The sequence below is a fragment of the Brassica rapa genome, chromosome A06 (genome assembly GCF_000309985.2).
Source record: "Brassica rapa cultivar Chiifu-401-42 chromosome A06, CAAS_Brap_v3.01, whole genome shotgun sequence".
In the NCBI taxonomy this organism is placed as follows: domain Eukaryota; kingdom Viridiplantae; phylum Streptophyta; class Magnoliopsida; order Brassicales; family Brassicaceae; genus Brassica; species Brassica rapa.
In genome coordinates this window covers 16469172-16481652 of record NC_024800.2, presented here as the reverse complement: position 1 = coordinate 16481652, position 12481 = coordinate 16469172, and the positions used below count along the sequence as shown (strand labels likewise).

Genomic DNA, 12481 nt, shown 5'->3' with positions numbered 1-12481 from the left:
TTTGTGAGTAGACAGCGAAAGATATCGAAAATGAGTGGTGAGATCCCCCCGGCTATTGACGAGTTGATGGAAAACAATCTAGAAGACGCAAGAGCGTAAGCTGTGATGCGTCTGTCTGCTTTTGAATTTGAGGTAACTCTTAAAACAACCGGCTTCGGGAGTTCTGTTAATTTGGAAACCAGGTCTTGCACATGTCTTGAATTCCAGAAAGTTGGAATACCATGTCGACATGCCATTGCTGCGTCTATGTTTCGGAACTTGCAGCACTCAGAGTTCGTTGCAGACGCCTATCTAAAAAAGACATGGAATGAAACAACAAAGGGTGTTACACTCCCGGTTCCAGATCCGCAAGATCTTTTCATACCTTCGGAGGTTAGTGACCTTATCATGTTACCACCAAAGACGAAGAGACCACCAGGACGTCCACCGACCAAGCGTAAACGTTCTGCAGGAGAAATACTGGTACGACCTAATCTCATCTGACTGTAGTCATGGATATTTTCTGAATAAAGGCTGTTATGTTTTTTTCAGGAGGGGCCGAAGAAGAAGAAACTAAACACATGTAGTCGATGTCATATCTCAGGTCACAACAAAAAGTCTTGTAAAGAACCGCTACAATGATGGCTTATGGATGGAGGAGATTTTATGTATTGTTGACAAGAGAGTTCTTGTTTTTTGGAAATTTAATATGGTTTACAACACATCTATAATGCTATTTTGCGATATGTTTTACGCAGAGCTTCTTCTTGAATTTATTAGATATGTATGGTTTTATTGTCATTCCTTAATATGGTTTACAACTTGTTTACAACTTGAGGTAAACATAGTTGAAGATTTGATGACTTTTGATTTGATGTAACTTGTTTACAACTTGAGGTGTACGATATCTGTTTAGCCAATCTAGCCGTTAGAAAGACATTTAAATACAATGTAGCCGTTGTATTGTAATCCAATAATAATATAGCCGTTACAATCTCAATCTATTTAAGTATGAGTGCTTGTGTCGTCTATATTTCAGATTTTTTGTGATTCTCTCTTTACTCTCAATTTTATACTAAAGATGGGACTTGATTATAGCTATAGCCAGCCTTCGGAATCAGAGGACTATGGTGGGCATGACTCCAGCGACACAGAAGACCGTGAAGTTGAAGATCTTATTCGTCGGGACCAAGCTGAGCTAAATTACAATTATGCTTCGACGGTTCAGTACCCTCCGCAACCCGAGGTCAAATTTGGATTCCCGCAGACATGCTACTGTGGTGGTCGGCCTAAGCTAGCAACATCTCGCACTGTAAATGATCCAGGTAGAAGATACTACACGTGTGATAATGTTAATGATGGAGACTGTCATGTTCATAAATGGTGGGATGATGCGGTTATGGAGGAGATGAGAGCCAGGGATATGCACACACTTCAATTGTCTGAAAAGGTAGATTATCTAACCTTTTTGAATGACTATGACCCACAACTTAACAAGTTGAAGGAACTCCAGAATGAGACTGAGCAGAAGCTGGTTAGGCTAGAGAAGGTAGTGTCTGAATTAGCTGAAAAGAGAACAAGGTTAACCAATGGCTTCGAATACTTTGTTGGTGGAATGGTTATTATATTAGTTTTACTTGGGTTGGTGATCATATTCAAGTAACTCTTTATTTTGTAATGTAATAAATCGGATGAGTAATGAACTCTTGATGTGGTTTTTTGTAATGTGTCATTTTTTATGATTCTACTAAAATTCTATGAACCAATAAACACGTTTGAAATAAAAAATGGTGAATATATCCCTCTCAATATTACCGTTAGAAATGCTTTTGAAGTAAAATATAGCCGTTACAATCTTGCACTACTTAAGTATAATTCAGAACACCCAACAATCTCTCTTCACAACACTCAACAATCTCTCTTCACCACACTCACCAGTACCACAAAATGACGGATCCTTACTATAAAGAGATGAAGCATCACAAAAGGGAGTATGACTGGGTGAGCAATTGTGTCTATGCCAATTACAAAATTCCAACGAAGTGTATCTGCGGTGGAGCTATCACCGTGGAAGCTGATGACAGAGGAAAAAACTATTACGTATGCAAAGATTTTAAGGTAATATTGGAGTTCACAATACTTAAATTTGCCTCCATTGTTAACGGAAATGGTATTGTTTTTAGCTAACAAATCTAATATATTTTCTTGTAGAAAGATGGTTTGCACATCCGTCATGACTGCCTTACTGCCCTCGAGGAAGAGCTGGATTGCTTGAGAAGTCAGTATGCTGAGGAGGTGTCGCTCCGCCGTGAGCTGCAATTTGAACTTGCGCAAATGCGTGAGGAGATCAAAGAGCTTAAGCAATTAATTATGGTGGATCGCTGATCTTAGCATTTCTCGGATCTATTATGTAATTTTCGTACTCTTCTATCAAATTTGTACTGTTTATGTTAAGGTTAATTTGTACTCTTCTATCAAATTTTAACTGTTTATCTCATAATGGGCCTATCCATATCCAATTAAAAATCAAATCCATTTGAATTAATTTAGTTTCATAATGTGTACAAAAGTCATCATTATACACCCTCGGTTAAGGTGTACGAAGTCATCATTATACCTCCTCGGTTACGTAAGCTTCATACTGTAGTTTGAAATTAGGGCTACCTTCTGACACGGAGAAGACATCTTCTTTATACATATTTGTACTAATTAATGTATGAACTTAAGGTATTCTCATCTCTCTCTTTGTTGGTGTACGAACACGCGTACACTTATGGTTTTAACACGAAAATAAATTTAAGTGAACTCTGTCTGCGACAATAAAGTTTCCTACTTTATTTCGTATGGTCAAATCAGTCGGAGATTTAATTCTACGGAGGAGTCGCAACGATTTAATTCGCATGGTTTAAACCGAGGAGTAGTAATGGAACGCCGCGTCTGTTACCAAAAAAATAATTAATTATTTTCGTAATATATATACTACTCAGTTGACATTTAATATTTTTTTCATCTTTCTAAACATATTCTCTGCAAACCTCTTTCTCTGCAAACCTCTTTCATTCCAAAAATGGTTTATGATATCAGCCAGGGCAAAATGACCGTCGCAAAATACAAGCGATTCTTTTACAGTTTGCCTATAGTCGGCGAACGCACCGAGCAGCAGTTGATCGAGTTGGCCAAGGCCGGATTGAAGGAAGAGATCCGCGACGGTCTGGAAACTGATGAGTTCGCCACAGTCGAGGCCCTGTTCGAGGAGGCGGAGGAAGTCGAGGAGGGGTTAAAGGAAACACCTCCATCCACCCCTCGCAAACGGCGCTGCACAAGCCCCGATCCCCGCAGTAGCAAACGTGCTCGCAAGGCGGAGAAAAAAGGTGACCCGGAGGATGAGGGTTACGGATATGACGGCGAAGGAGCGTTGGGGTTTAAGGACGATGAAGAAGGTGAATACTGGGAGTGGATGCAGATGGAGACGGACGTGGATGACGACGCGTCCGACAGGACCGACGACACGTTGGGTTCTGGGCAGTTCAGGATGGACAACTACCCAGACAGCTCCGGCACCGACTCCAGCACCTCCGACTCCGACTAGGAACCTCCTCCTCTTTTAATATTATTAAATATTTTGAATTTTAGTGTTTTTTTGTAATTATTTTGAACTCTTTTTTTTCGAACTCTTTATTATATTTTATAATATAGTTTATGATTTCTGTTTATTATTGCTGTCTTTTATTGCATGTTTAATATTGGTAAAATTAGGATACGAATACTTAAGGTCTACGAATACTGAAGGTATACGAATACTGACAGTATTCGTATACCGACGGTATACTAATACGGACGGTATACTTAAGGTATTCGAATACTTAAGGTCTACGAATACTGAAGGTATTCGAATACCTTCAGTATTCGAATACTGACGGTATACGAATACTTAAGGTCTACGAATAATTCCATTAATGGGCTTAATGACCATGGGTTAACCAAGAACAAACCCAAATGGTCTGACCTTTAGATGGGCCCAAAATTTAAAGTTGTGAAATTGGACTGAAACCTATTACGTCCAAATTAGATGGGCTAAAACCATTTGTGAAATGTGATGGTTCTATTTTGGGTTTGGACAATTTGGACTACGTACAATTTGGACATACCCATTGGACATGGACAGCCCATTATATTTTATAATATAGTATATGATTTATGTTTATTAAAGCTGTCTTTTTATGCATGTTTAATATTGGTAAAATTAGGATACGAATACTGACGGTATACGAATACTTAAGGTCTACGAATACTGAAGGTATTCGAATACTGACGGTATACGAATACTGACGGTATACTGAAGGTATACGAATACTTACGGTATACGAGAGAGAGCATATAACATTGACAAATACTTTAGGTATACGAGAGAGAACATATAACATTGACGAATACTTTAGGTCTACGAGATAGAACATATAACATTGACGAATACTTTAGGTCTACGAGATAAAACAGATAACATTGACGAATACTTAAGGTATACGAATACTTAAGGTATACGAATACTTAAGCTATACGATAGAAAACAGATAACATCGAGGATAACATAAATAAAGTCGTAGAGGATGTTTGCAATGTTGACGCAAAGCCAAAATAGCCTGCAGTTTTTGCAATCACCTTCTAAGTTGTCTGCGTAATCATGGCCATACACGCACCTGGGTGTCTTGATAATGCCATCATCCGGGAACTTGAAAGATTCCCCATACTTGTTGCAGTTCAGGTCTTCCGCTCCAAAGGCTTTCAATTGGTTCTCTATGGATTCTCCCATTTCACAAGTATCATCCGATCGAAGGTCATGGTGATATGCTGCGAACAGCTGAAACACTTTGCTCGCTTCCTTGTCGTTGCCAAGACAAACATTGAATATGGCGACAGCTAGGGTTGAGAATCCATGCATTGGGACATTTGGTTCTAATATTTTAATACTCTCCTCAAGTCCTATGCTCGGTGCTGTAAGGAGACCTTCATAGTAGATTGCCTTTCTGTTGCCAACACTGACACATTTGAGATGAAACTCCCGGAACTGACAACCTTAGCGTATTTGACATGTGACGAACCCCTCCTCCATTTCACTAACATCGCACTTCTTCAAGACTGAGGGCTCGTGTGCGAGGGCGTAACCGCGTTTTCCAGCCCGCAGAAAAGGGCCAAGATTGTAAAATGATTCCTCTCCGACAAGCTCAATGATTTTGCACACAATTTCCTAGGGAAGATTTGGGAGTACGTGAGCTTCCATACTATTGGGGTCACTTGTTGGAGTTTTTTTGTGGTATGTTTTATGGTTGGTATGAGAGGGATTATAGAAATTTAAAAGACAGGTTTGTAGAGAAAACGTGTGAGGTTAATACGAGAATTTATTGTCCCACCTACATTTGAAACCTAACACTGTCAAATCATGGTTTAAAGGGTCAATAAAAAATCCATTATTTCGTTTCTCTCGGTATAGGTTCAATGCGTCTCCTCAGTATAATGACTTAAACGGGCGTGACCATCGTAAATAGACAACCCTTCGCTTGCCGCCGTCCGCTCACTATAATAACTGAATTTTGGACATCATTAGCACAACAATGAAAACACAATCTGGCTATAATGGCAGAGATGACTTTTCTAGATCTCCCTTCCGAAATCCAACAATTGATTGTCTCCTGCGTCGCAAAAAATTCCTTTCAAGATCTGTATAGACTCAGATCTACTTGTAAGTCAATGCGTGCGCTGGCAGACACGCCTGACGTCTATTCTTCGTTTGATCTGCATAAATACCCTTGGTGGACAGGCTTGCGTAATACGTTGTTGAGAAGATGCTACGATGTCGGAAACCCAAGTACTCTTTACATCAAGGGTGTTGAGTATTTCTACGCCCTACAACGCCACGAAGAAGGTCTTGCTTTGATGAAGAGAGCAGCGGATGCTGGATACGAACGAGCATTGTATACCTATGCAATGACACGCAAACTCTACTGGGATGATGAGGAATACTTTGCTTGTTTTACGAGAGAAGCAGTTGGTACAATTGGATGGCTTGTTAGAATGGATGATGTTCCGTGGGTGCCGGTCGTTAACGAGGGGTTCTTAACAAAGAAGTTCATGTTCATGTCAACAGATCGACCTTTGTTTTATAATTGCCCCTGTGCACCTACGTTGAATTTCGATTGGGATCTGTGGCATATGGAGTTTGCCAAGACTGAAGACATGTGTAACCGATGCTTCTGGATAAAAGAGGTTGGTCTTTTCCTCCGGGACTTTCCTTGCGCCACGACTTTTTCGCCCTTCGACAGTTGGCAGTAATTATTATTTGTTGTAATGCATTTATCACATTAAGCATTGTTCTAATTCCGTTGTCGAGTATAACATTAGCTGTTATTTTCGAAAATGACGTATACCATCAAAGCTAGGAGACAAACTCCAACATCTGTTTATCGTTTCTTTACTCATACAGTTATCATGAAAAGATAAGACTCCGTGTACAAATACTGACGGTATTCGAATACTGACGGTATACGAATACTTACGGTATACGAATACTGACGGCCCAAAATTTAAAGTTGTCCAATTGGACTGAAACCTATTAAGTCCAAATTAGATGGGCTAATGTCAATTTGGACTTAAGAAAAATAATGCCCAATTTGGACATACCCATTGGAAATGGACAGCCCAATTGACATCTCTATTCATAATTCCATTAGTATTTATCTTTACTCACTTTTGATTGATTAAACGGTATACGAATACTGAAGGTTTACGAATACTTACGGTATACGAGAGAAAACATATAACATTGACGAATACTTTAGGTCTACAAGAGAAAACAGATAACATTGACGAATACTTAAGGTATACGAATACTTAAGGTCCACGAATACTTAAGCTATACGATAGAAAACAGATAACATCGAGGATAACATAAATAAAGTCCTAGAGGATGTGAGAAATGTTGCAGCATATCCAAAATAGCCTGCAGTTTTTACAAGAACCTTCAAAATCGACTGTGTAATCATGGCCATAAAGGCAGCTTGGTGACTTGATAACCTCATCATCCGGAAATTTGAAAGATGCACCATATATGTTCATGTATGGCGCTTCAAATGATATCAATCGCCACTCTAGATCAGCTCCCAGTCCAACTATCGCATCCGAGCGAAGGTCATAGTGATTAGCTGCGAACTGCTGAAACAGTTTACTGGCTTCCTTGTCATTGCCAATACACACGTAGAAAATGCCGACGGCTAAAGTTGATAAATCATGACTTGGGACATTTTGTTGCAATATTCTAATATATTTCTCAGGACCTACCATCAGTGCTGCATAGAGCCCTTCATAGTAGATAGCGTTTGTGTTGCCAGCTGTTACGCACTTGATCAAAAACTCCCGAAACTGACCACCAGTGCAGATTTGACATGTTGCAAAGGTGACCATTGGCTGAACATTACACTTCCTTAAGACGGAGGGTTCGTGGACAAGTGCATAACCGCGTTTCCCAGCCCGCAAAATACCACCAAGATAGTAGAATGAATCCACTCCCACCATCTCTATTATTTTACACAAAATTTCTTCTGGAAGATGGGGGATGTTTAGAGATGCCATACTATTGGGTTCTGTTGGAGATGTTTATCAGACGCATTGAATATGTATATATAGAATAAAGAAATAAACAAAGGAGTCTTATGAGTTAATAGGAAAGTTATTGTCCCCTCCCACATTTTGTACCTAACACACTCAGAGAAATAGTTATTGCAATCAATTTTTAAATTTTACACTAATACTTATTAAATGAAACAGTAAAAACACCAACTACTTCTGAAATTGTTTTCCTTTGAAACAAATAACTAACCCTAAACCCTAAACATGCAACCCTAAACCCAAAACTCTAAACCCTAAACCCTAAACCCTAAACCCTAAATATATAAGAAAGACGATGTAAAACCTTCAAAGATAAACTGATCTGTTTGAATTATAGTGTCTGGATGAATGAAAAGATACAATAACCGTTTAACAATTCGGTTTAACAAACAAAATGAAGCAGGCAGTATACACGTCTTCAACCATCGTTTTGAACTTTTGCGTTTCCAATAAATTCTTCATAGGTATCCATCGCGTATTTCTGACGGAATATGTCCACCATTTTGTCATCGATCTGCCCCATATCCTCATAGGAGTATTCCGCTGCATGCATTTCTAGAAATTTGACCGCGCATGGTCCACAGTCGCCAGACCTTTCGTTGAAGTAAATATTGTCTGGACGCACCCATGAAAATGCTTGGTCTTCTTCAGGATGACTACTATCGGAAGGAGGCGAAAACGCAGCTAAGACATGAGGCAGTGCGCGTAGAAGATAAGCCATGTGCTTGTTCACCTCATTATCGGACTCATTATGGGGAATGTTGCAGTCCAAAATCTCCACTTGTCTGCATGTCAAGTTGATAACAAGACCAACCCAATGATCTTTTCCCCACATCATTGGGGCGTACACCCTGTCCACATCAACCAACAACACCTTCTTGTCATTCCGACGTGGCGTTTTTCCGGTGAAACTGTAACTGACAAGCCCTCCCCAGTTGAATCCCAATTTATCTGAGGCCTTCTCGAACTCTGCAAACTTTGATATGATGCCCGCAATACTGAAGTAGTCTACAAATCTGCACCTCCCACTCAGGTAATTGCGTCCATGTCGCCTTACTAGCATACTAATTAGCACAGAAATGTGCTGAAAAATATGTACAAACCATTAGAACATTAAATCGGTGGAAATCCGTGTTGTAACTTGAATAAAACGGATTAAGTTCTGATGATTTGAATACCTCGGTACTGACCCAATTTGTTGGCCTCGCCAACGACAGGAAGAACTTATTTGAGACATGGATCCCAATAACAATTTCGAATTCTCTGAAATTTGAAAACAAACAAAAACTCAATATTAAATATTTGACAGTCCAAGAAATTTATACAGTATATCCAAACAACTTACTGTGTCGGTTTCTCGCAGAGAATTGACTGAAACTCTTGAAACTGCGCTTTCTCCAACTCTGCTAAGGGCGTATATTTGAGTTTCTTGCAGCTTTGGAAAAGCTTCTTCAATCTCTTGTCTGGGGTGTACACTCCTCCAATCTTTCTTGAACGTATCGGAATACGCTTCGTCTGGAGGTCATTTTTTTTGGTTGAGCTTATTGGAATACATTTCCCTTCTAGCTCTGCATTTTTTAATGACCTAGTCAGATATCGACTCAGCTTCGAATTCCCAACGTCTGGTGTGCGAGATTCAGTCATCGGATCATCCTCTGGCAGTGTCTTGTAATCTTCAGAATTTGTCGGTGACGCTTTACCACCTTGTTCCTCCGGCGGAAGGACATAAGATTCAGGATGAGACCAAACGGTAAGCATCCTACAAGTGTTCTCCTGTAGATCTTTATAGACATTGTCACTCCGTGACCCCTTTTCAATCTCTTCTGCTAACAAATTTAGCCCTGATATTGGAGACTCATCTCCCCCCTCGCCCTGACAACGTTCAGATATAGCTCATTCAAATACTTCAAATCAGAACAAATGGGTGTATACCTGACAAACTAAACTGAACTCCTGATAAAAAAATCCGAACACTAAATCAACATAATCTGTACACCGGGAAAAATTAGCTGAACACTTGACTAACTAAGGTGAACACCTGAAAACTATCAAACAGATCTGTATACCTGACTACTTAAGCAAAAGACCTCTTAAATTAACCTGAATACCAGACCAAACAAATCAGTATTCCTGTAAACCTCATAAATTAACCTGAATACCAGAACTATTAACCAGAATACCAGAACTATTAACCAGAATACCAGACCAAACAAATCAGTATTCATGTACACCTCATAAATTAACCTGAATACCTTAACTAAATAACCTGAATACCTGACCAAACAAATCAGTATTCCTGTACACCTCACTAACTAAAACGAACAACTGATAATCTACGCTGAATACCTGGCCAAACCAAGCTGAACAGCAAACATAATATATCTAGAGCCTATAAATTCATTGTTATAATCTATTTACCTCCAACGGTTCCGGGACAATAGGCGTTGAAACATCGACTTCTGGAATGTTTGCCGACTTCGAGGAAGAGGGGCCTTCGCCCGCCATTGAATCTACCTACACGTTGAATTTTCCTCAAAAAAGTTAGACCGGGATTCAGGCATTGTTTATCATTAAAAATTGTAGGAGCAGTTTGATTACCTTTTCCCAGAAGCGAGCATTTGGCGTACGATCATCACAATGATTATCATGCATTCTCATCGTCTCATCGTCGCTAAACCCATCGCCGTTGTTCTTCTTCTGTTTCTTACTATCAGACCCAAATATTTCAGCTTCATCATTACCATCACCACTGAACGGACGTCGTTTCTTTGGAACTTCCATGCCGGTAGGGTCAGCGTGACTGTTGTCTCTGTTTGTTTTACCGGCTGCTGTGTTTTGCGGAACCGTGAACGAGCCTCCCCTATCATGATGCAACCACTCAAAAATCTCGTTCCGCAATTTACCCAACTGGGTTTTCAGTTCAACTCGTATCCACTCTTTCAGCTCTTGCTCCTTATCTGATAAGTTTCCTGGTTCAGCCTGTTTACATATCCCACGACGAGGTCGAATAGGACGCTCAGGCGCCTGAGTCGAACTTCCAGGTTCATCACAGGCTTGCCCAAACCGCCTAGACGGCTTTTCACACTTTTTTTTGACAGCAACACCTTCAGCCTTTTCGGCTGGCTTCAGAGGTGGAAGGGATGAATCACCTCCTCTAAAGTCTGTTGCTTTGAACTTGTGCCCTTCCCGCATTCAACGAACTAAGCTATCTATTCGGGGATCGCTTACTTCTTTCTTCCACTTTGGATCCCCACCTTCATCTGGGATTGAATACGTAACAATAACCTCAAACAAAGAACACAAACATTCATAAGTACACAAAGTTTGAGCGTTTAAACTTCTGTTTTGCAAATAAGATAGACAACAGCATTGTACCTCTCTTTGGGTTTCCACCAGAAGTATGTCTTCAAAATTCAGAAGTGCATTTGTTAAGTCGCATCCTTCTGGTTCTTGCAAGAAAGAAGTGGTTTTATTAGGTTCGGGAATTTTCTCAAGCAATGAGGGGATAGCTTTAAAAGCAAAAAGTTTCAGCGCCAGAGGGAACCCATAACACGCTGTTGACTGCTGTTTCAAACGAAGGCGCATGACCGAAAGGGATTTATCCATTTTAGAAGGATCACAAGGCTGAGGTGGTGTCAACCTAGACAGAGTGCTGACGAATGCCTCTCTCCCCCATGGATATTGAAGAAATGATCTGGTGTCTTCCAGCATCTGGACGTAAGCAGGCGTCACACGAAGAAGTTTGTGACCACAAACCAGGAGCCCATCTACAAGCGCAATGAGAGCTAGTCGCAACCGCTTCCACTCAGGAAGACTAGGCTGTTCAAGCATACGAAGAACATCTGGTACAGTCACGTCTTCATCTTCAGTTTCAAACAACTCTTTCCACATACGTCCAGGTGTGGCATCGATAGATTCTGACCCGTTTCCAACTTTTTCCCTTTCAGGCTCGCATTTCAGCCCCGTGATGTCTGCGAACTCACGCAGAGAAAAGCGTAGTGGCTTGTCTGCAAACAAGAACCAGAGCTCATATAGGCGCATCGTAACCAGCTGCGGCTCAGGAGAGAATGTAAAAGTTTCGCAGAGTTTGAGCAGCGCGATACAGGTAAGTGGAACAGAGCTCCAAACTGACTTCATAGCAGACAATTCATTTCAGGGGAGCCGCTTAGCAACTTCACTAACGAGCCAATGATACTCGCCTTTGAATAGATGTTCAGTCGAGGTTTGCCAGGATAGCAATTACGTGCGAACAGTCTTTCCGGGAAAGTCGGCGTGGTGACAATAAATTCTGGCTCGGTGGATGCACCGACGTCTTGTTCAGTGGATGCAGCTTCTTCTTGGTCGGTGGATGCAGGTTCCTCTACTTCGGACTCCGTGCTCGTTACTGAAATACAATGACCAAATCCAGACATTTACCCAACGCTTTATTTTTAAAAACTTTTCCCAAAGAATTTCACAGCGAAGCTTAGCGCAAGGAGATACCTGCATAACGAGACGCAGTTTTGCCTTCTCGGGGAATTTTCTTAGGATTTGGTTCTTTATCACTGGCGGATTGACTACGAGTCACTCTCCTCGAGGGCGTTACGCTGGAGGGGGGTACCATGACGATCTGGGTTCAGTCGAGGGTTGTTCTTATGTGAGAATCTTGTTTGGTTCTCAATTGCAGCTGTTTAGAGGTGGTTCTGATATATTTTGATGTGAGGTTTTTGTTTTTCTAATTCTTTTTTTTTCTTTTCTTCTCTTTTCTGGATTTGGCAGGGTCGTAATATCAAGAACCACGTGCGCCCTCTGTCGACATTTCACAAGTCTGGAAAAGGCGATTTGCCCAATTTGCTAATTTAAA

The 12481-nt window shown here is 40.6% G+C and overlaps 1 protein-coding gene across 1 annotated transcript; it reads right to left on the bottom strand.

The window, feature by feature from the left end:
* Nucleotides 1–650: 650 nt before the first annotated feature.
* LOC117126262 lies at nt 651–11825 on the bottom strand. Its single transcript, XM_033274094.1, has 2 exons — nt 3986–11825; nt 651–3940 (listed from the first exon to the last, which is right to left on the bottom strand). Exon 1 carries the CDS (start codon nt 11773–11775, stop codon nt 10831–10833), a length of 945 nt encoding a protein of 314 aa, XP_033129985.1. The 5' UTR covers nt 11776–11825; the 3' UTR covers nt 651–3940; nt 3986–10830.
* Between the last annotated feature and the right edge of the window lie 656 nt (nt 11826–12481).